The 25,378-nt window shown below is 40.9% G+C and overlaps 1 protein-coding gene across 2 annotated transcripts in view; it reads left to right on the plus strand.

The window, feature by feature from the left end:
- LOC106568167 (unconventional myosin-Vb) overlaps positions 1–25,378 on the plus strand; it is a 73,014-nt gene that overhangs the window by 13,545 nt on the left and 34,091 nt on the right. For both annotated transcript variants that reach the window (XM_014138255.3, XM_014138256.3), the window contains exons 2-14: positions 7,890–8,000; positions 8,632–8,803; positions 11,206–11,350; positions 11,913–12,069; positions 13,660–13,803; positions 14,580–14,661; positions 14,877–14,984; positions 15,161–15,270; positions 15,400–15,665; positions 16,654–16,735; positions 18,002–18,142; positions 18,662–18,784; positions 24,999–25,082. In XM_014138255.3, the coding sequence (XP_013993730.1) occupies positions 7,890–8,000; positions 8,632–8,803; positions 11,206–11,350; positions 11,913–12,069; positions 13,660–13,803; positions 14,580–14,661; positions 14,877–14,984; positions 15,161–15,270; positions 15,400–15,665; positions 16,654–16,735; positions 18,002–18,142; positions 18,662–18,784; positions 24,999–25,082 (1,725 nt within the window). The remainder of the gene's footprint in view (positions 1–7,889; positions 8,001–8,631; positions 8,804–11,205; positions 11,351–11,912; positions 12,070–13,659; positions 13,804–14,579; positions 14,662–14,876; positions 14,985–15,160; positions 15,271–15,399; positions 15,666–16,653; positions 16,736–18,001; positions 18,143–18,661; positions 18,785–24,998; positions 25,083–25,378) is intronic.

The raw sequence follows: 25,378 nt of genomic DNA on the forward strand, positions 1-25,378 counted from the left end.
CTGAAGTCAGTTACGACGCTGAACTGCAGTCAGGTCAAGACCCTGGTGAGGACGACGAGCACTCAGATGACCTTCCCCAAGATGGTTTCTGCAAAACAACAGTTTGTGCAAAAGATTTTCGGTTGTGAAAACCCACAGTTTCATCAGCTGTCCAGGTGGTCGGATGTGGAGGTCCTAGGCTGGCGTGGTTACATGTGGTCTGCGGTTGTGAGGCCGGCTGGACGTAGTCCCAAAATCTCAAAAACAACGTTGGTAGAGAAATGAACATTTAAATTCTCTGGCAACAGCTCTGGTGGACATTCCTGCAGTCAGCAAGCCAATTGCACGCTCCCTCAACCTGAGACATCTGTGGCATTGTGTTGTATGACAAAACTGCACTATTTTAGAGTGGCCCTTTATTGTCCCCAGCACAAGGTGCACCTGTGTAATGATCATACTGTTTAATCAGCTTCTTGATATGCCACACCTGTCAGGTGAATGGATTATCCTGGCAAAGATAAATGCTCAATGACAGGGATGTAAACAAATTTGTGCACAAAATTTGAGGAGAATAAGCTTTTTGTGCATATGGAATATTTTGGGATCTTTTATTTCAGCTCATGTTGCGTTTTTGTTCAGTATATTTCAAATTTCTTAAAATTTCCAGGCCTGCAAGAAGAAAAAATGTACTCAAATGGGCACAAGGAGGAGTTGACTTAGGATGACCCTGTTGCACCCTTAAACTATTTCTCAGTCCGATGTTCCATCTATGACATTTGAGAGGCAATTGTGAATATTGTCACGATTAGGAAGAGAAACAACAATTCCACATTCTATCTAACTAAGGCATGCTGTGATAACTGTGAACATTCATTCTCACTGTGGTACAGTATGTGCTTGTAATTCTCTAAAAGGATTTTGGCTACTTGATTAATGATGTTAGTCCAAACTTGCAATAAATATTTGGAAATAAAGTGTTGTGATGGACTGTTTGATAAGATAGACTAATGGTCCAGTTTGATGCAAAGCTGCATGCATACTGTTGTTGCCTCTGTAGAAGATGATTAATGCCATGTTACTGGGCTTTCATCTTGTTTGTTGTTGTTCTCTAAATGCTTTCGACCTGAAGAAAATCACATAGCAAAGAGCGGAGCGAAGGAAGGAAAATGCCGGAATGCCAGTACCAGAAATGGAATGTAACGAGTGAGAGAAAGAAGAGGAGTAGAGGGTAAAGGGAGTTTTGCAGTACAAATCAAGTCAGTCTCAATCAATGCAGCTGATTTACTTCAGCACCAGTGAGCTCTACTTATAAAGGTAGCTACTGCTGTTATTCCTAGGCATTACTGCTGCTTACACTGCTACAACAGGGGCTGCTGTTAGGGCTGGCACAATTACTGTATAATTGTGTAACTGATGATTATGGATGAAAACCATCATAAAAATTAAATAGCCATCTTAACAGTTTTTTGGGGGGGTGGAATGAACAGCTGACTGAAGACAGGACAGCAGCAGTGTCAGCCCAGTGTCACGTCATCTGGTTTGATGGCAAACAGTTGTAGCGCTGCAGCAGCCCAGTCAGTCTCTCTCAGCAGTGTAAACATGACAGTCACATACAGTATGGTGTCTGCCCCTAGAATGTTGCCCAGTCTGGGTAAAGGCAAAGACCACAGAGAGAGACTGACTGGGCTGCTGCAGCGCTACAACTTTTTGCCATCGAACCAGATTACGTGACTCTGGTCTGACACTGCTGCTGTGTGATTGGCCCGAGCAGCCAGGGGCTGAGGGAGGTGAAAAGGGCCGCCAGCAAGGTTGAGGTTTTGATCCTTTTTATTATGTGTTTCCATAATTCCATGCAGACAGCTGACTAATGGATTGGTAGTGGTGGAAGGATGTACTGATAAAGGCAGAGTAGATTAGCTGATGGGTGATTATACTGTACATTCACAGTCAAATGAATGTATTCAGGAAGGGAGGTGATTTCAGAGATGTCTTTTACAGTAAGTGTCAGTGTTCCCGCAGTTACTGTAAGATCAAACCATGATGACACAGCAGTTATCTAGGCAGTTACCTGATAAATCAATCATCCCTCTAAAGTAACTATATTCCCAAGAAACTGTGGAGTGAAGACTGAAATGGATGGACGCAGCGTTGGTTTTGTGGAGTCAGAGTTGTTTCCTTGAACTCTATTAGTCGGTGTCCTCCTGTAGGCCTCATGTCCTGCCATTGGTCTTATGGCAAGTTTCTTGACTCAAAGCAAAAGACAATTTACAGAGCTCTATGACATAGCTCCCAAACCTTCCATTGTGGCTCGTCATTCACCAACCTATCCCATACGCAACTGACTTTGAGGTTTGAACAGTAAATTGTTAAAAGTTTCTCCACCCAGTATAGCCTAACCATTGATCAAATAGTAACGTTAGTAGGTTGGGTTGTGCTTGGGAAAATGTGACATTTTGAAGTCATCAGTGATGCAGTAGTAGTCTCTCTAGAGTCCAGACAGATTGGTTGCATCCCATAATGTGCCAATGTGGTCTGGGATTTCAGAGAATAATACAGTAGTTGAAGGAAGCCACTGAAGCGGAGTGTTAAAAGCCTCTTGTCAGGATCAAAGTGAAATGACTCAGGTGTGTCCCTGAAATACCTTGTGGTCTTTGAAAGGGTCTGTAACCTGGAGCTCCAGGCCTAATGATGACTCTCCTCCAGGCAGATCCATCCTCTAGTCTACACCATCCAATAGTGGACTGAGAGAGGCTCTGAACTCTGAATCACGTCCTCATTGTGTCAGTCTGAATCTCACACACGCTCCCGGTGATGGGCTGAGTGGAGCATTCGGCTGTCTCGACCCAAACCCACAGAGGCAGAGCCAGGAATAACTGCAGCAACCGCTGTTGACTGTATGTCTGCTCTGTTTTACAATCACATGATCCAAACATTCAGGTCTTTATCCAATCTGTAGGATAGTCAAATTGCCAATTCAGTGGCACTTTGTCAAAATCCAGAGAGGGACTGAGCCTTTTCGTTCATCCTTTCACTTAGCATCATCGTGCTATTTATAAATTATTCTATTTAGTCTATTTTGTAGGGCCACTGTAGTCACTCAAGACTGTGTAGTGGTGGATTTTTGCATTTCAGTGACAGACAAGTGTGATTTGGATTAGGAGGTTCATATGCACAGTAATGCTGAAGTAAGTTATTTGCATCAATGAGTGACTGAGATGGGGTGCTTCAGTACCGCTTAGTAATTATTTGTCCGTTTTAGATATGGTTTATATTCAATTTCATGGAAAATGATCTTACTTCCACTACATGTGGTTTTGGAACAGACAACAAAGGCCTACTAAGGATGAGCTCTTAGTGAAAGTTTGCCATGGGATTTGAAATATGGGACTATATCTCTAGGTACTTTGTTCTTTTTCAAAGAAATAACTTAATGGCGATCTAGCTTTTAATTCAACAGTATCAGAGCAGGACTTACGCTGTAGCCTAAAGTCCTGCTCTGATACGTCATTCAATTTAGCTAATAAGTAACGCTGCCATTTGAAACCCAACCTTAGGGAATGGCACTGCACAGTTACCCTTTCCCTTTCCAAATACTTTCTTTTCTTGATCTTGATGTGCAATTAGTGTAATAGCCTCTCATATGAAGAAACAGTGTATGAAAAGAGTAGTCTAGTAAGAATTCCTCTTGCAGTATATGCCTACAGTGGTGCCCAAAATCTCCTCAATCATTCTGCCAATAATGATTCAATGGACAAGTGTCAGGATGTCACAAATGCTTACAAACATCTTGCATTGACTAAACATCTCCCCCTTCCTCCCTCCCCATCCTTCTTGCGCTCTTCTTCCTTAGCTCCATCCCTCGCTCCCTCATTCTCTCTCATGTTTCCTCTATTGACTCCTCCCCTGGAGATGTTATGTAACTGAGGAAATATTTACTCACAAATTAACATTTGTTGGAGCAGACTGGGACTGTAGTATTCTCGTTTAAATGCCACATTTGTGTATCTTCCGGTGTTTAGTTGCACATCAACATGGGTCTTAGTTTCTTAGCAGTGAGAGTTTGTTTCCTTCTCTGATGTGTCCACCTGGGCCCTGAGGTTGGCGCTGGGATGTAAATAATGTACTGAATGAATTCTGTTGTTCTGTCATAGTCTGTGAGGAGGAAACATTCACGGATTGTTGCAGCTCTGCTGGATACTCTTTCCAAGGACTCTGTTCTTGAAAAGAAGAACTCTGAGGAAAGGAGATGTATTGTAACGCATGAGCGTAAGCTTGCAATCAGGTGAAAAAAGAAAGCACCTTTGTGAAATGTCATCAATCTCTATAAAGTCAAGGTGTGTGAATCGTTTTTATGTCCCAATACACAGCTAAATGGACTGTTGGTGAGTGAGTGCTGTCCCTATTGGTTGCTGTCTTTATTGGGCTACTATCTATGTAGCCTAATAGCTTTGTAATAAATAAGGTATTGATATGTAGCCTAATAGCTTAGTAATAAATAAGGTATTGATCAAGTCAAATAAACAAAAATATTTCCTACTACTGGAAGCTGCAAAATAGTACTCCCAGTAGAATAAGATCTTCCCTAGGGTTGTGTGAGAAAATTTCAGACTTTCAGACAAACCTTCACGTGTGCCTAGAGTCAAAGCCCATGTGACCCTTGCTGAAACATGGGTAATATTAGTGATGGCACAGTTGATTGCAGCACTACACAAGGTTATTTTATATTGCTACATCTCCCCCCAGTTATCTACCCGCCCACTGCCTCCTTATTAAAGTGGATTAAAAAGCACTGCTGTCAGCTCGCCTGCCGTGATATGCTGTGACTCTGTGTTGCCTGGGGGGAAGACAGCCAGCGCTCAAAGTTGAATCTCTCAGCCTCCCAGTCAGAGCATGGCTAACATCAGTAGGTGTCTAATCTATAATGCATTCCTACAGGGGAGTTGGCCCACCACTTGGTTAGGGGGTGTGACGCATACGCTTACTGCTGTTTAAACATGAATGGGCCCTCTGTGACTGAGTCTAAATGCCAGGTTTAACCTCCTAGGGAGAGTGTCCTCTGCCTCCTCACTGTGTTGATATCAGGCTGAGAGAGATTGTAGTGTGAAGAGCACAGACTCATGATGACACCAATCTGAGATAGATGGGCCCTCCAGTAACAGTAAACACAGACAACTTGTTAAGAAGTTTCCTATGAAGTTGTGAAGGTCGTACAAAAAGAGTTTGTTCTCCATTTTGAGACACAGAACTCAGCTGTTGATAATCCACTTGACTTACACACAGAGGACATCGCAGAGTACAGGGTTGATAACATTGTATAAACTGCATCCCCCTGACTGCTTTTCTTCAGTCTGCTGATAATATGTGAACCATAGCCTACACCTTATTCCATCCTCTCACCTTTTCAAATGTGGCCCAATGGAGGGAAGATGGTGAGTCAGAGCATTCATTAACATTTCGGATTTAGTTCTTTTTCCCACCCTTCCCCCCTCTCCTCCTCTCTCCCTCTGTAGTGTTTTCTCTGGGGTGATATAAAGGAGATGATGCAGTTATGCACTGGAGGGATGTTGCTGATTAGCCTAAATCCTGTGCCGAGTCAGCTGCTTTATGACTCAGTCCTCTGCCCTTCTGTTCCGTCAGCACCTCATGCTTTTTTTTGGCACTCTTCCTCTGCTAGCAGCAAATTGACATGAATCAACCTGCTATCTGCTGTACTTATATATGTACACGTCGATCTTTCTTGGTGGTCAGTCACCCACAGTGAACCCTATGTAGTTTAGCTGTCTGAGGTTGGCCTACTCTACTGTACTATGTTTCTACGGTCTGTAGTTTTAGCCTGGCCTGTCTCGTAGATTTCAGAGAAAATATAGCCATGGTTTTGATGAGCTAATACATCTCAACAGTAAGTTTCCTTTTCTCTTTTGTCTGCTATTTCCCCCACGTACAATGCACTGCTACAAAGTAATAGGGAGTAAGGCTGCTTCATATCTGTTGAGGAATGGGAGGTCAGGAGGACTGTTTGGATAATTTGTTGAGCAGACCATGGCTTTTATTTTTGCCCTCAAGGACACAGAAAAATAAACGGTTTTTCTTTTGTTCTGTGGTGCAGTCATTTGCATCTCCAGTATAGGCCTAAACATCAGTGAAGTGACATTTATGTGCTGAGAGTGGAAGTGCAATAGTAAACCAAAAATATTGTTCTGATCATGAATGAAATTGATAATGCTTCATTTCATGTGATTTTTCCAATTTTCTGAAACTAATAGTTGTATTTTCAGAATGCAATTAGTGGTAGCCTAATGGTGTGTATAATTAATCACATGCAGGAACTCCCCGAATTGGGGGCCGCAATTGCACCCTTCCCTAGAAAGCTAGCTAATTTAGAAACATGGGATTGTCTTTTTCTTTCCTTTTTAACATTACAAGTATCAATGGAAATCGACAACTGTCTCCATCTGTTTCTTTCTTGTAAGTATTTTCCCATCCTAGAGTCTGGGACCTTGTGGTAATCTGTGGTAGAGAAGAAGAACGTATGACCATTTAGCATAGACACTTTACATTGACCCTAGTTATTATCATCATGACTTCAATAGTTCAGGCATATAGCTAGCTAAGCATAGCTAGATAGTTGTTGTGTTATCCAGCTAACAATAATACTGATTGTGTTGACACAACTAGCTCGTTAACATCCTGGGTATGTCTCACTTAATACCCTTGGGGTATGGATACCCTGAGAACAAGGTTCAGGGAAGATAAGACCATCGGCCCCAGCTAACGTTACTGTAGTTAGATAGCTAGTGAGTAGCGACCATAGCATATTTTCCAGCTTTAGGTAGCTAGCTAGTCAACGTGAGGAAACTAGCTACTTAGCGTGCTAGCTAATACCAAAAAACGAAACAGATTGCATGGCAAGTCTTTTCTGTAGATGGTAACTAGCTAGCTAGCCTAGTTGGTACCCCCAACAAAAATTAACTAGCTAGCTAGAGTTAGCTTGCCAACATTAAGCTAGCTAGCTAACTACCTATGCAACTCGTCCAGCAGAATTCATGTATCCAATAATGAAAAACAAATTGCATGGGTAACATACTTTCTCTCTCTTGTGTTGATGTTTTTGACCTACAACACTGTTTCTTTCGCGGCAATCTTTCATGTCTGGATTTTGCACACTGACTTTGACCCTGTTCTTTGCACACATGATGTCAGAGTGGTAGCCAAATAGTGTGTATAATTCATCACAGGGGGTAATTACTCCCACCATCCTCATAATAGGGAGAAAAATAAAAGCTTTACCTACAACAGCAGGCCAAACTTCTCTCATAGTAATTCCATAAAGTTATTAATTGATTAAAAAAATAATGTTAGAAAGGTGCAATTAATACTTTTAGAAGATGGAATAAGTTGCTGAATGTCTCTTCAGGATAGGATTTGGGATCCCATTAGAGTAAATGTCATTAACACTAAAATAATCTTGAAGTAAATTTGGATGTGATCCTAAGTTATGTAATCAAAAAGGTAGGCCTAAATAAGAGTTAAGAAATTATCTGTCAGCATTTTCACATCAATATAGACCTATCTGGGATATCTCAATGCTGGTTGTGTCACAAACACAACCTCAACATTGCCACTGTGCCACATCAACCTATTGGCACTACATTTCTTAATTTAAGCATTTGTTGAAACAGTTACTACTTTTCTTTTTCATTGCATTGTCTTTGTACATCATTTGAACATCCCTAGAGTATTCAGCAGTTTACAGTCTCTTTTTTTTGATTGACAATAAGTTACACAACATCGTCTATGAACTTGGGCAAATGGGGGAGGAATGTTATCTAAATATGCAAACAATAATCAGAGTAATTGATGAGTTGAATTCGTTTAAATGAAATATATTTGTATGTGTTCTTGTTTTCCAGTACACTCGGGTGTGGATCCCAGACCCAGAGGATGTGTGGAGAGCTGCAGAGATCATCAAAGACTACACAGAGGGAGAGCCCATCCTGTACCTCAAACTTGAAGATGAAACGGTAATATACTACCCACTGGATCAGGCCACAGTTATTAGATCCATATCCTTTTTTGGATAATATAGCCTTTGCCTCAAGACTCAGTATGCTTTGGTCTATTTTGCTGTGCTTTTGTACATTTTGCGTTTTACATCATGCTGTATTAAAGCAGTTAATGTTTGTGTGTGTGCCCAGGCACATTCATAAACGTAAGTGCCATACATCATTAATTGTGTTTTTTAAGGGATAACTGCAAGCTCTGAGAGTAAAATATACAGCTATTAAATTATAGTACACTGTGCCAAGAGTAGTTTGAATACGTACGCATATGATGAGATTTTCATATCACCTCATGTAGCAGCAGTATAGTCCCCTACATACCAACTCATGATCACAATTCCTATTTAATACTCCTCGCAGGGTGGGATTGTCAGGTATGATTCATACACACCTAGATGCTGTCATATCCTTTAACATAACAAAATGATTATTTCTCTTCTCAATAATTCAATAAGCTGTGTGGATAGTAATATTTGTAATATTCTTATGGATGGTGCTGCAATATGAGGGTCTTACCCTTACAACAGGTACACATGCAAACACTTGGCTGTAATCATTTTTTGTGACATTTTTGCTTGAACATCTGTCCCAGCCGTTGGAATACCGCATCGGACCCAAAGACAACGCTCTTCCCTTCCTCCGGAACCCTGATATCCTGGTGGGGGAGAATGACCTCACAGCTCTCAGCTACCTGCACGAGCCTGCTGTCCTGCACAACCTCAAAGTGCGCTTCACCGAGTCCAATCACATCTACACATACTGTGGTAAGTCTCTATACCACCTCTCTAAACAGGCAACATACGATGGGGTGAATCTATACTACTGTTCAGAAGTTTGGGGTCACTTAGAAATGTCCTTGTTTTTGAAAGAAAAGCAATTTTTTTTGTCCATTTAAAATAACATCAAATTGATCAGAAATACAGTGTAGACATTGTTAATGTTCTAAATGACTATTGTAGCTGGAAACGGCAGATTTTTTATGGAATATCAAGAGGCACATTATCAGCAACCATCACTCCTGTGTTCCAATGGCACGTTGTGTAAGCTAATCCAAGTTTATAATTTTAAAATGCTAATTGATCATTAGAAAGCCCTCTTGCAATTATGTTAGCACAGCTGAAAACTGTTGTTCTGATTAAAGAAGCAATAAAACTGGCCTTCTTTAGACTAGTTGAGTATCTGGAGCATCAGCATTTGTGGGTTCGATGACAGGCTCAAAATGGCCAGAAACAAAGTACTTTCTTCTGAAACTCGTCAGTCTATTCTTGTTCTGAGAAATGAAGGCTATTTCATGCGAGAAATTGCCAAGAAACTGAAGATATCGTACAACGCTGTGTACTACTCCCTTCGCAGAACAGTGGAAACTGGCTCTAACCCGAATAGAAAGAGGAGTGGGAGGCCCCGGTGCTGAGGCGACTCCGGGATGCTGGTCTTCTAGGTTTCTAGGTAGAGTTGCAAAGAAAAAGCCATATCTCAGACTGGCAAATAAAAATAAAATATTAAGATGGGCAAAAGAACACAGACACTGGACAGAGGAAGATTGGAAAAAAGTGTTATGGACAGACAAATCTAAGTTTGAGGTGTTCGGATCACAAAGAACATTCGTGAGATGCAGAGAAAAAATGAAGATGCTGGAGGAGTGCTTGACGCCATCTTTCAAGCATGGTGGAGGCAATGTGACAGTCTGGGGGTGCTTTGGTGGTGGTAAAGTGAGAGATTTGTACAGGGTAAAAGGGTTCTTGGAAAAAGGAAGACTACCACTCCATTTTGCAGCACCATGCCATACCCTGTGGGTGCTTAATTGGAGCCAATTTCCTCCTACAACAAGACAATGACCCAAAGCACAGCTCCAAACTATGCAATAACTATTTAGGGAAGAAGCAGCCAGCTGGTATTCTGTCTATAATGGAGTGGCCAGCACAGTCACAGGATCTCAACCCTATTGAGCTGTGGGAGCAGCTTGACCGTATGGTACGTAAGAAGTGCCCATCAAGCCAATCCAACTTATGGGAGGTGCTTCAGGAAGCATGGGGAGAAATCTCTTCAGATGACCTCAACAAATTGACAGCTAGAATGCCAAAGGTCTGCAAGGCTGTAATTGCTGTAAATGGAGGATTCTTTGACGAAAGCCTAGTTTGAAGGACACGATTATTATTTCAATTAAAAATCATTATTTATAACCTTGTCAACGTCGTGACTATATTTCCTATTCATTTTGCAACTAATTTCATGTATGTTTTCATGGAAAACAAGGACATTTAAGTGACCCCCCCAAACTTTTGAACGGTAGTGAACATATGATGGGGGGAATCTATCCAAGTCTTCAAATCTTATCTTGCCATCTATTACACTGGTTTATGCAGTGCCAACTAACATCAGTTAGATTTATCCAATGTGGCCTGTGTTGCTTCTCTTCCAAAAGCCCTTGGCCTGACCTTTTGCTACAAGGTCCTCCATGTTTACTAGTGTAGCTGGTCTATTATACACCATGTAGGATTGAGGCTTTTATTGACCTTACTGGTTGACTTGTCCCAACTTTTACAAACCTGTCCTCCCAATCCCCAATCAACTAGCGTTCCATTGACTAAAGCAACTAATGATTGCTCTGTAGCCATGTGTGGAATTCATCCTAAACAAAGCAGACAAAAGGAAATGAGCAAAGACAATCTGTTGAGTATACACTGGCCGTAGATATCACCACCATCTTTTATTAGGGAGATCTGTCCCCATAGTAACCCTGCCAGGGCATGCTTGGGTGAACCTTCTACATTCCTCTGGCCATCTGGATGTTGTGATATGGTTTTTGTAGTATTTACCTATCAAAGGTAATAGTTAAAATGACTAAGGGTTGTTATCAATGTGTTTTTAATTACAGTAGTATTTTGTTCTGTACGTACAGTATGATAGGATTAACTAAATAAGAAGATTAGTTTGTTTGTCACAGGACAAACAGAGATTAGTCTTTTTGCTTTATCCCAACCCCCGGAGACACACAAATACACACACCCACATGGATATATGAGATATATGACTAAATATATGATTAAGTAACTACCGGTTACAGTATCACTGTGAGTTATAGTGATTTTAGAGTTGAACGTTTTACTTGACTGGCTATACTGTTCTCTCTATCCTCCCTTCCCTCACTCCATCCCCCCCTCCAAAGGCATTGTGCTGGTGGCCATCAACCCCTACGAGCAGCTGCAGATCTATGGAGAGGAGGTCATCAATGCCTACAGCGGGCAGAACATGGGAGACATGGACCCACACATCTTTGCTGTTGCTGAGGAGGCATACAAGCAGATGGCCAGGTGCTGTATGAGCCTCTGGGTACAGCTAATTGGTTATAACACAGGACCGGGATACTGTTACTGTATCAGACCTGGTACAGTTGCCAGTTTCATAAGCACATTTTATGTATTAGTCTGCTTTGGGAAGCCTTTGATTTGTTACTGTGTGGCGCACAGCTGCATATCAAGCACTTGATTAGACCCCTAATTCAATTTGCTATGTAATTTGATAGTGCTGGTGTGGGACTGAGGGTCTAAATAAGCAGTCCAGGCAGAGACAGTGTCTTCAATGGAAGGTGTGGGTGGATAATAACAGTGCTCAGGTCCACATTAACTGTCACCCTCCTCAATACCATGTCCACATTAAGCTGTAGTCGCTGCCTACGTAAAGGCCCACTGCTATATTGTCCTGGCAACTCCAGTCATGCAGAGTTGATTAGCATTGTGCAACTATAGGATTGATCCACTGTATTACTGTAGCGTTATTGCAATATCTGATATTGTCTGATGGTCAGTTACCTTTTTAACTGTAAATAACTTACAACATGTCTCCAATGTCTTTCTCTCTCCCTTCTTCCTGTAGAGATGAGAGGAACCAATCCATCATAGTTAGTGGGGAGTCGGGGGCAGGGAAGACCGTCTCTGCTAAGTACGCCATGCGGTTCTTCGCCACTGTGGGAGGGTCGGCCAACGACACCAATGTTGAGGAGAAGGTGCTGGCCTCCAGCCCCATCATGGAGGTGAGGATGGGTTGATGATCCCGTACTGTAGACCAGCCCAGGCCAGCTATATGGCATACTAGTAAGGGAAATCGAGTGCAAACCGGAAGTAGTCTAAGTTTATTGCTGTCCAGTCGGGTTGTTACTAGTTACCACACCCACAAAGTCGTAAATCCTGCCTATTTCTACAATTTCTCTTCTTAAAATGTTATTTTGAACTTAACTGTAACCTTAACCACACTGCTAACCTTATGCCTAACTCTTAAATTTTTAAAAAAAAATAAACATTTTTGTTTTCGAGATTTTTTACGATAATATTGCCAATTTTGACTTTGTGGCTGTGGTAACTATTGAAAACCGTCACATTTTATGAGTGCATTTCACATTATTTTTGGGTTGTAATCCTACTATAATGCTCACATGAATGTCTTGCTGAATATATGTTCATGTCAAAATAAAAAAAAAGGATTCAAATTCAATTGCTAGTAGAATAACGTTACAATGCTAATATTAAGTATAAAATAGTTGTATGTGTTGTTTTGGAGCTAAACGTCCCTTGCACTGCACTCCTTTCTAGCACCTTTTGCGTAGTTGTTTCGGTGGGCTGGCCCTCATTTGATCTGTAAGCAAAGTATTCCCATAGTTCGCTTCTGCAGCCAGTTTTGTCAGCAAGCTGCGGGCGTGGCGCTATGATGTTTTTGTTAGAATAAGTTGTGCTGTCTGCATTTTCTCTCTCTCCTCTCACTTGGTTCTCGAAAGTGGCTCGTGCTGGGTCAGCTTCAAGCGCAATTAGCCTGTTTAGCTACGGCACCCCTGAGAAGATTCAGAAAAATGACTTGACAGACTCGATCCTCTCAATCCGTATATAACGTGAGACACATTTGACAGAAGTACTGAAAGTAACAAAAATTCTAGTACCGAACCATTTTTCATGTTCTAGTATTGAAAAAGTACAGGAGTTTTGTTGTAGCGTGCAACACTATTAGGTTGGTTCTTGTCAAAACGTGATCGTGTTAACTTTCTCAGCACACAAAAAGTATAATGAACTCCACATCTTCAGTTGTAACTTTGGAGAGTTCAGGCTACAGAAAAGTACTTGTATGGGGAATCATTTTGAAAACTGTATGTGAAGAAGCTAAGCAAGCACAGCAGGAGTCCATTATCCTCTCTCGCATTCTGAATCAGCAGAAACCTTCCTAACAGCAAAGTCCCTCAGCCTGTGTGGAATGATAAGACCAGGAAAGGCTGCTAGTTAGAAAGTTTTCAGTCTGTCGTTCAGGAGAAGGGCGGTCAGACATTTCTGTCTGATCTAGCTGACGTGAGGCTTGTAATGGACTCAGAGTGAAGAAGCAGAAACGGTCTGTATGCAAGGACCGACTGGCTCAAGCCCCATCTTGGCAGGTGTCACAGCTCAGAATTAGGAGCATTATGACTGTCAAGGTATATTACAAGCAGTAAGGAGACTATAAAGGTTTTTTTGTGTGGTATGAATTACAATATGAGAGGATAGAAATATATATTTTACAGCGGTTATGATTTTCCTTTGATCTCTTTTGAAGATTTTCTTTTGAAACTCTCACACTTTTTTCCGCCCCGTTCTTCTCTTTAAAGGCTATTGGAAATGCGAAAACCACTCGCAACGACAACAGCAGTCGTTTTGGGAAGTACATCCAGATTGGTTTTGACAGGAGTTATCACATCATAGGAGCCAACATGCGCACGTATCTGCTGGAGAAGTCAAGGGTAGTCTTTCAGGTACGTGTAACTCCATGTTGTTCAGTCTGGGAAGAAATTGGTTTCACTCTGTATTACTACTGCAAGTCCATGCTTCCTTCACATTTACTTTCCTTAGTTTAAATAAGCATTTGATTAAGCCCTAACTTGACACATTTTTCCAGACAATCAAATATCATTATGAATTTATCTAAGTACTTAAAAAAAACAATGAATAGAGCTACAAGATTAAATTGCAGCCCGGGGGAACTCCTGATCTAACAAAACTACCCAAGTCTTTCATTCACTCAGAATATATTATTGATAAAGAGTTAAAGAGGCAGTGCAGGCAAAAATATGATTTATATATATTATATATATTTCCACAGGTTGAAATGATACTGTGAAATTGTGAAAATTCTGATAATGTCCTTTTATTGTAAGAGCTGTTGAAAAAGACTGAAATTGCAGCTTGTTTTGCAAGGATTATGTTTTGGACTCCCTGGTGACATCACCAGGCAGAATAAGTTAATAGACCAATAACAAAGAGATTTTGCCCTCCTTTCTGCCAATAACAACTAGTTTTTTAGGTTATATGTCTCTCCCATTAGACTCCTTCAATTAGGACCCTCGCTCAGACCACTCCCAGACAGTTGTAGCAACCTTTTTGCTTGAGAAATTGCTGTTTGACAATTTAATTGAAAACAATCACAGTAAAGTACTTAATTGTTACCCAGATATTATTTAATATTGAGGTAAAAATGGCTGCATTGGTCCTTTAAGTGATGTAATATCTGTAGTATATTTCTGCTTTTTAGGCTGAGGATGAGAGGAATTACCACATATTCTACCAGCTGTGTGCCTCGGCTAGCTTGCCAGAGTTCAAAGACCTAGCCTTGAGTAAGTGTCACAGATGAAGACAATATTCCACTGTCTATCTGTTTCATAAGCAATTTATTCTCTTTATGTCATGTTTACTAGAGACAATTATTTCTCATACTAAAGGATTCAGAGAATAATGGAATGCCTATCATGCCTGTCAGGGCCTCCTAATAAGAACACTGGTCTTATACATTAATGTATATCGCTACTTAACTGCTGCTTTCATCCTGAAGCCAGTGCAGAGGACTTCATCTTCACATCACAAGGAGAGAACATCTTCATTGAGGGGGTTAATGATGCTGATGACTTTGAGAAGACGAGAGAAGCCTTTACGTTACTGGGTAAGTGTCTGACTGCATGGGTACGTTCTAAGCTAGCAACACATCTACATTAGAACAGGCGTAAAGACTGGTTGGCATTTTTTTCTAATCACACAAAAGAGAAATAGAAACATGTTGTTTTTCAATCTCCCGATGGAACAACTGTTAACATGCACCTTACTCTGGTTGTTTGACAGGTGTTAACGACAGCAATCAAAGCAGCATATTCAGAATCATAGCTTCCATCCTGCATCTGGGAAACGTGGAGATCTGCTCGGAGAGAGACGGAGACTCCTGCCACATATTAGTACGTCACTATCCAGTCTTATCGAGCTTAATTCTGTTTGAGTTTCTAGTTCCACATCACAACCCCAAACCATGCATCTTCTCTATACCTCATACCTAATTTTTTTATTAAATGTGTGTGTGTTTGTAGAAGAACGACCCTCACTTGGCGCATTTTTGCCAGTTGCTGGGGGTGGAGCTGGAGCAGATGGAGCACTGGCTATGTCACAGGAAGCTGGTTACCACGTCAGAGACCTACGTCAAGAACATGTCCCGCAAACAGGCGGCTAATGCACGCGACGCACTCGCCAAGCACATCTACGCCCACATGTTTGACTGGATCGTGGAGTACGTCAACAAGTCCCTGCACACCTCCTCCAAACAACACTCTTTCATTGGTGTTCTGGACATCTACGGGTAAGACTGTCCACCTGTGCTCCCCAAACCCTCTAAGAACAAAGCTCAACAGTGGGTTGGTTTGAGTTGTGAGAGAAACTTGACTATGTGAGAACTGATTTTCTTGCCAGCGCCAGGAGTGAAATCTCAGCCATGGTGAATGGTAAAATAATCCCAGGCTTGCAGTAAATGAACACACTGTGACAGCAGGCACACAGAACAACATCATCTCAATCCCACATTCTTAATTTTGCCTCACAGTTCTGTCACAACATGTTCTTTGTACTAGGGTACGAAGAAGCTTGATATTTGATGAGTAGATTTCATAACTACTCAGTGTGTGTGTGTCCTCGAGTCTGCAGATGTGCCTCTGTGTCGACGCATATGTGTGAGCGCTCTGCATTTCTCCAGCTAAATATCTCCATCCACTGTGTTTTAAGTGCGTCTTCTCATTACAGTAGACTAAGTGTATAGAACCATATTGACTGGGGGAGCTGTGCTCTTCCTCTGCTTGACCCTGTCTGACTGAAGGCCTAATTGGCTGCTGGGGCAGGGAGGGGAGAGATACTGAGCTACAGTGGAAACCTCTCCCCATATAAGACATTCAGCAGATATAGCAGCCTGGTCACTATTTTACATGCTTTTCACAAGCAGTGACTCGGAAGATCAGTTTTCCATGGCCTCTGTCTATTCAGCATTGTATTTTCAGCTATCACGTCAGGCATACATAGTAATTTAGCAAATGCTCTTATCCAGAGTGACTTATAGGAGCAGTTAAGGTGAAGTGCCTTGCTCAAGGGCACATTGACAGATTATTCACCTCCCTACATCAGTGGGATCAATAAACATCTCAGTCCTGAAGTCCTGGATTTGAATGAGTGTTGATTGTTTGGTGCAGTTTTCCTCTGGGCCCATGATTTAGAATCACTGTGTCCACAACAGAGGATGACAGGAGACCAGAGACTTCTGACTCATTAAACACTTGAATGTTTTCTCTTCATCTGAACAGATTTGAGACCTTTGAAATAAACAGCTTTGAGCAGTTCTGCATCAACTACGCCAATGAGAAACTTCAGCAGCAGTTCAACCAGGCGAGTTTGAGACTAGATTGGAATCTAGCTACCTACCTTTTTTACTTACATTTTTTGGGGGGTTAGATCAGCTTTGATATTGCAGATAGATTGTAGCTTCCATAAATGTAATTGTCTGCACCATTTCCAATCCCCCATATATGTTTTTGTAAATTAATATACAGTACAAGTCTAAAGTTTAGGCACCAGCTCTGTCAGGAGGAATGGGCCAAAATTCACCCAACTTATTGTGGGAAGCTTGTGGAAGGCTACCTGAAACGTTTGACCCAAGTTAAACAATTTAAAGGCAATGCTACCAAATAATAATTGAGTGTATGTAAACTTCTGACCCACTGGGAATGTATGAAAGAAATATAAAAGCTGAAATAAATAATTCTCTCTACTATTATTCTGACATTTCACATTCTTAAAATAAAGTGTTGGTCCTAACTGACCTAAAACAGGGAATTTTTACTGGGATTAAATGTCAGGAATTGTGAAAAACTGAGTTTAAATGTATTTGGCTAAGGTGTATGTAAACTTCCAACTTCAACTGTAGTGTGTGTGTGTGTGTGTGTGTGTGTGTGTGTGTGTGTGTGTGTGTGTGTGTGTGTGTGGTGTGCGTGTGTGGCGTGTGTGTGTGTGTGTGTGTGTGTGTGTGTGTGTGTGTGTGTGTGTGTGAGAGATAGATAGATATACATATTAGAGGTCGACCGATTATGATTTTTCAACGCCGATACCGATTATTGGAGGACCAAAAAAGGCGCTACCGATTTTTATATATATATTTGTAATAATGACAATTACAACAATACTGAATGAACACTTACTTTAACTTAATATAATACATAAATAAAATCAATTTAGTCTCAAATAAAAAATGAATCCTGTTCAATTTGGTTTAAATAATGCAAAAACAAAGTGTTGGAGAAGAAAGTAAAAGTGCAATATGCGCCATGTAAAAAAAGGTTTAAGTTCCTTGCTCAGAACCTATGAAAGCTGGTGGTTCCTTTTAACATGAGTCTTCGATATTGCCAAGTAAGAAGTTTTAGGTTGTAGTTATTATAGGACTATTTCTCTCTATACCATTTGTATTTCATATACCTTTGACTATTGGATGTTCTAATAGGTACTTTAGTATAAAGTAGTATTAATTTTCGTTTCCAATGTTCTGTAGAGGAGTATTCAACATGTATTTATTGAAGTGAAATAATTCATGACTTAGTATTACTGATAACCTGCTGTGCTGTAGCTCACTGTGCAGTTGTCTCCTCTCTGTGTCCTCAGCATGTGTTCAAGCTGGAGCAGGAGGAGTACATGAAGGAGCAGATCCCCTGGACGCTCATCGACTTCTATGACAACCAGCCGTGTATCGATGTCATAGAGGCCAAGCTGGGCATCCTGGACCTGCTGGATGAGGAATGCAAGGTGGAGCACCCTGTCTTACATATATTGTCTTAGTCCTAAATCAACACTGTCTTTACTCCAGAGCTCCAGAGTACATAGTTCTTAACTTATTAGTGGGGAGGTTTATAGGGACGATTGGCCATGGGAGGAGTTATAGTGCAGGATGCACTTGAGTAGTCTCAAGTGTTGAAGTGGGGAGCAGAGCAGAGCGTACTGCTGATCCCAGCATTTTAAACCTCTTGCCTCAGTTAATTGGATTCATCCTACTGTAATGTACACACTGTGGCCTGCTTCTGTGTCCCCTGCCTGCATCCAGATCTTTATGAGTTAAGGCCTTTGGAACAAAACAGATTACTTATTTATTTCACTCATCCTGTCTCATCCCGCAGCCCTTTGAAGTTATTGACGTTAATTTGGGACAACCTCAAAATAATGAGGATTCTGAGCACAGGTAACGTGGGTAGAAGGTTTTGGTTTCCTCCATGGTTTTATATCATCTCTCTCTCTTTCCTTCTTTTCTTCCACCCGCTGCTGCTACAGGTGCCAAAAGGGACAGATCAGAACTGGTGCCAGAAGCTGTACGATCGCCTTTCAAGCAGCGTCCATTTCCAGAAACCACGGATGTCCAACACATCTTTCATTGTCATTCACTTTGCTGATAAGGTGGGTAGACCTGTATGTATGGCTCTTCAGTTAGGTGAACATTTGATGACCCCAAGGTTGTTGGTTGAGGTCATCATTGGCCTTAAACGGGCAATCTGCGATTGCTACATCCATTTTTGACTTTTAAATTCATTGATTCTTGAAGAGTATAATTTATACATGCCTCATGAGCTTAGTCCAACTGTCTTACCCCATCAGAACCCAAAATAGAAGCTTGTTTATCCCTTTGTTTGTAAACAATGCAATTGTTAACACTGTATTGCGTCAAAACATGGTTAAAACTAGAACATCGAATCTCATGGATGGTCAGTCCTTGCATCCATAGCTCTGTCTATTAATCTGAGAGTGATTACATTTCTCCAGCCCCATCCCTCAGTTATTTACCAAATCAGTGGCGGCGTGGCGGTTTGTTATTGTTTCAACTGCAGATTGACCCTTTAAGCAAGGTAACGTATTTACCTGCTTCAGTGCTGGTGTGAGTACTGTATAGTGTGGGTGTGAGTACTGTATAGTATTGGTGTGAGTACTCTATAGTGTTGGTGTAATATAGTGTTGGTGTGAGTACTCTATAGTGTTTGTGTAATATAGTGTTGGTGTGATTACTCTATAGTGTTGGTGTGAGAACTGTATAGTGTTGGTGTGAGTACTCTATAGTGTTGGTATAATATAGTGTTGGTGTGATTACTCTATAGTGTTGGTGTAATATAGTGTTGGTGTGATTACTCTATAGTGTTGGTGAGAGTACCGTATAGTGTGGGTGTGAGTACTGTATAGTGTTGGTGTAATATAGTGTTGGTGTGAGTACTGTATAGTGTTGGTGTAAGTATAGTGTTGGTGTGAGTACTGTATAGTGTTGGTGTAATATAGTGTTGGTGTGAGTACTATATAGTGTTGGTTTGTGTACTGTATAGTGTTGGTGTAATATAGTGTTGGTGTGAGTACTATATAGTGTTGGTTTGTGTACTGTATAGTGTTTGGGTAATTACTGTATAGTGTTGGTGTAATATAGTGTTGGTGTGATTACTGTATAGTGTTGGTGTAAGTATAGTGTTGGTGTGAATACTGTATAGTGTTGGTGTGAGTACTGTATAGTGTTTGGGTAATTACTGTATAGTGTTGGTGTAATATAGTGTTGGTGTGATTACTGTATAGTTTTGGTGTGATTACTGTATAGTGTTGGTGTGATTACTGTATAGCGTTGGTGTACGTATAGTGTTGGTGTGAGTACAGTATAGTGTTGGTGTGAGTACAGTATAGTGTTGGTGTGAGTACTGTATAGTGTTGGTGTAAGTATAGTGTTGGTGTGAGTATAGTGTTGGTGTGAGTACTGTATAGTGTTGGTGTAATATAGTATTGGTGTGATTACTGTGTAGTGTGGGTGTGAGTACTGTATAATGTTGGTTTGAGTACTGTATAGTGTTGGTGTAATATAGTTTTGGTGTGAGTACTGTATAGTGTTGGTGTAATATAGTTTTGGTGTGAGTACTGTATAGTGTTGGTGTAAGTATAGTGTTGGTGTGAGTACTGTATAGTGTTGGTGTGAGTACAGTATAGTGTTGGTGTAATATAGTGTTGGTGTGAGTACTGTATAGTGTTGGTGTAAGTATAGTGTTGGTGTGAGTACTGTATAGTGTTGGTGTAATATAGTGTTGGTGTGAGTACTGTATAGTGTTGGTGTGAGTACTGTATAGTGTTGGTGTAATATAGTGTTGAGGTGAGTACTGTATAGTGTTGGTGTAAGTATATTGTTGGTGTGAGTACTGTATAGTATTGGTGTAATATAGTGTTGGTGTGAGTACTGTATAGTGTTGGTGTGAGTACTGTATAGTGTTGGTGTAATATAGTGTTGGGGTGAGTACTGTATAGTGTTGGTGTAAGTATATTGTTGGTGTGAGTACTGTATAGTGTTGGTGTAATATAGTGTTGAGGTGAGTACTGTATAGTGTTGGTGTAAGTATATTGTTGGTGTGAGTACTGTATAGTGTTGGTGTGAGTACTGTATAGTGTTGGTGTAATATAGTGTTGGTGTGAGTACTGTATAGTGTTGGTGTAATATAGTGTTGGTGTGAGTACTGTATAGTGTTGGTGTGAGTACTGTATAGTGTTGGTGTAATATAGTGTTGAGGTGAGTACTGTATAGTGTTGGTGTAAGTATATTGTTGGTGTGAGTACTGTATAGTGTTGGTGTAATATAGTGTTGGTGTGAGTACTGTATAGTGTTGGTGTAATATAGTGTTGGTGTGAGTACTGTATAGTGTTGGTGTAAGTATATTGTTGGTGTGAGTACAGTATAGTGTTGGTGTGATATAGTGTTGGTGTGAGTACTGTATAGTGTTGGTGTAATATAGTGTTGGTGTGAGTACTGTATAGTGTTGGTGTAATATAGTGTTGGTGTGAGTACTGTATAGTGTTGGTGTAATATAGTGTTGGGGTGAGTACTGTATAGTGTTGGTGTAATATAGTGTTGGTGTAATATAGTGTTGGTGTGAGTACTGTATAGTGTTGGTGTAATATAGTGTTGGGGTGAGTACTGTACAGTGTTGGTGTAAGTATATTGTTGGTGTGAGTACTGTATAGTGTTGGTGTAATATAGTGTTGGGGTGAGTACTGTATAGTGTTGGTGTAATATAGTGTTGGTGTGAGTACTGTATAGTGTTGGTGTAATATAGTGTTGGGGTGAGTACTGTATAGTGTTGGTGTAGTATAGTGTTGGTGTGAGTGAGCTCAGTGGCCCTACAGTGTCTCCGCTCCTCATTATAACACAAGCTCTAATTAACTCAAAGAGCAACACTAGCTCCTACTTAGAGGAGCTAGCACTTTAAATACAGACTTCCCCACTGAAGTGCTGCCTGTGTGTCTGATGCCAAATGTGGGTCGTGTAAATAGATGAAAGGCAGGCAGCCATAGCGTTGTCCTTTATTTAACATGGTAATTTCCATGACAAACAAGGTACAGTGGGGGAAAAAAGTATTTGATCCCCTGCTGATTTTGTACGTTTGCCCACTGACAAAGAAAGGATCAGTCTATAATTTTAATGGTAGGTTTATTTGAACAGTGAGAGACAGAATAACAACAAAAATATCCAGAAAAACGCATGTCAAAAATGTTATGAATTGATTTGCATTTTAATGAGGGAAATAAGTATTTGACCCCCTCTCAATCAGAAAGATTTCTGGCTCCCAGGTGTCTTTTATACAGGTAACGAGCTGAGATTAGGAGCACACTCTTAAAGGGAGTGCTCGTAACCGCAGCTTGTTACCTGTAAAAAAAGACACCTGTCCACAGAAGCAATCAATCAATCAGATTCCAAACTCTCCACTATGGCCAAGACCAAAGAGCTCTCCAAGGATATCAGGGACAAGATTGTCGACCTACACAAGGCTGGAATGGGCTTCAAGACCATCGCCAAGCAGCTTGGTGAGAAGGTGACAACATTTGGTGCGATTAAAAACAAATGGAAGAAACACAAAAGAACTGTCAATATCCCTCGGCCTGGGGCTCCATGCAAGATCTCACCTCGTGGAGTTGCAATGATCATGAGAACGGGGAGGAATCAGCCCAGAACTACACGGGAGGATCTTGTCAATGATCTCAAGGCAGCTGGGACCATAGTCACCAAGAAAACAATTGGTAACACACTACGCCGTGAAGGACTGAAATCCTGCAGCGCCCGCAAGGTCCCCCTGCTCAAGAATACATATACATGCCCGTCTGAAGTTTGCCACTGAACATCTGAATGACTCAGAGGACAACTGGTGAAAGTGTTGTGGTCAGATGAGACCAAAATGGAGCTATTTGACATCAACTCAACTCGCCGTGTTTGGAGGAGGAGGAATGCTGCCTATGACCCCAAGAACACCATCTCCACCGTCAAACATGGAGGTGGAAACATTATGCTTTGGGGGTGTTTTTCTGCTAAGGGGACAGGACAACTTCACTGCATCAAAGGGACGATGGACGGGGCCATGTACCGTCAAATCTTGGGTGAGAACCTCCTTCCCTCAGCCAGGGCATTGAAAATGGGTCGTGGATGGGTATTCCAGTATGACAATGACCCAAAACACACGGCCAAGGCAACAAATGAGTGGCTCAAGAAGAAGCACATTAAGGTCCTGGAGTGGCCTAGCCAGTCTCCAGACCTTAATCCCATAAAAAATCTGTGTAGGGAGCTGAAGGTTCGAGTTGCCAAACGTCAGCCTCGAAACCTTAATGACTTGGAGAAGATCTGCAAAGAGGAGTGGGACAAAATCCCTCCTGAGATGTGTGCAAACCTGGTGGCCAACTACAAGAAACGTCTGACCTCTGTGATTGCCAACAGGTGTTTTGCCACCAAGTACTAAGTCATGTTTTGCAGAGGGGTCAAATACTTATTTCCCTCATTAAAATGCAAATCATAACATTTTTGACATGCGTTTTTCTGGATTTTTTTGTTGTTATTCTGTCTCTCACTGTTCAAATGAACCTACTATTAAAATTATAGACTGATCATTTCTTTATAAGTGGGCAAACATACAAAATCAGCAGGGGATCAAATACTTTTTTCCCCCACTGTATATGAGAGTCCTGTTAATGTAAGGAGGATGTCCCCAGCTCTCCTCTGTTAAGATGGCGTTAAACCGATTCCCTTAAGGTGTTTCTCTTCGTCTAACTCCCTCTCCAAGTGAAAACGTGTAGGACCTACATTCACTCACTGCTCTTTCTCTCTCACATCCTGGTACAATGAGAACAGCCTGCAACCCTATCTGTGAGAAAGAGGAGAGAGCTAGGGTAAAGTGTTAGACCAGACTGGCCTGGAGGCTGGGGGCTGCTGATAGGCAGACAAATGGGGAACGACGATAGACTCTGACTGAGAGGGATCTCCTTCCAATCAATGCCTGCACTCATTTCCCCATGTTACTCAACATCTGACTGAACACTTTCATAAACTCACAGAATATAAACTAATCTGGTTCATAATTTTTTGTTCTCAGCAAATGCTTCTGTTTAAACTGCATCATACATTAAATCATTTGATATAGAGCTGGTTGTTTAGTTAGTTAAGCAATTACAGTTCCTGTAAGTAGCTTGCTGAAGGGCACAACAGCAGGATTGTGTGGGTCTTTTGCGATTTGACCCTACAACCATCCAGAGTCCATAATTGTACATATGGTGCCTTCAGAAAGTATTCACACGCCTTCACTATTTCCACGTTTTGTATAATACTCCATAATGTCAAAGTGGAATTATGTTTTTAGAAATGTTTAGAAATGAATTACAATTTAAACCTGACATTTCTTGAGTCAAAAAGTGTTCACATAATAAGTTGCATGGACTCGCTCTGTTTGCAATAATAATGTTTTCCAATGCCTCACAAAGAAGGGGATCTATTGGTAGATGGGTAAAAATAAATAAAAAAGCTGACATTGAATATCCCTTTGAACATGGTTAAGTTATTAATTACACTTTGTATGGTATATCAATACACCCAGTCACTAACTCAGTTGCCGAAGAGTAAGAAAACCGCTCAGGGATTTCACCATGAGGCCAATGGTGACTTTAAAACAGTTAGAGTTTAATGGCTGTGATAGAAAACTGAGGATGGATCACCAACACTGTAGTTACTCCACAATACAATGACAGAGTGAAAGAAGGAAGCCTGTACAGAATAAAAAATATTCCAAAACATGCATCCTGTTTGCAAAAAGGCACTAAAGTAAAACTGCAAAAAAGAAATGGCAAAGAAATGCCTTTTCATGTCCTGAATATGTTTGGGGCAAATCCAACACAACACAACCGCACTTCACATGTTCAAGTATGGTGGTGTCTGCATCATGTTATGGGTATGCTTGTCATTGGCAAGGACTAGGGAGTTTTTTGGGATAAAAGAAACAGAATAGTCTTAGAGGCACAGTCTTAGAGGAAAACCTAATTCAGTCTGCTTTTCAACAGACACTGAGAGACAAATTCACCTTCCAGCAGGGACATAACCTAAAACTTGAAAATCTATGGCAAGACTTCAAAATGGCTGTCCAGCTAAAAAAAAATATTTTATCAATTTTGAGTTCAGGCTGTAACACAACAACATGTGGAATTAGTCAGGGGGTATGAATACTTTCTGAAGGCATTGTAATTACCATAGTTGATTAAATGTTTGCTTATTTAGTTGTCAGTGTATTTAGATGTACTGTATATTTCTGTAAGTGCAGTCCATTATGTCTATCTCTGTCCCTGGCAGGTTGAGTACCAGTGTGACGGGTTCCTGGAGAAGAACAGAGACACTGTCTATGAGGAACAGATTAACATTCTGAAGGCCAGCAAGGTGAGAGAGAATAATATCATTAAGCCACGAGCACAATGTCACAGCCATAATAATACTCCTGCTTATTTTTCTATATCATATAGTGGATACCTCTCACACTAAACACACTGCCCACTTAACTGGAAAGAAGTCTATTTTTAAGCTTTACCTGATTTAACATCCAACCCTTTGGCCTTTACTGCATTTATGGACTTCTTTCTTGGAAAAGCAGTGCTGTAAAGCTTTTACCAAATGAGTTTACTGCTTAAAGAGGCTTCAGTTTTGGGACGGAGTGAAACTACGCAAAAAAGTTACAT

The sequence above is a fragment of the Salmo salar genome, chromosome 13, assembly GCF_965601325.2.
Source record: "Salmo salar chromosome 13, fSalSal1, whole genome shotgun sequence".
NCBI classification, from domain to species: domain Eukaryota; kingdom Metazoa; phylum Chordata; class Actinopteri; order Salmoniformes; family Salmonidae; genus Salmo; species Salmo salar.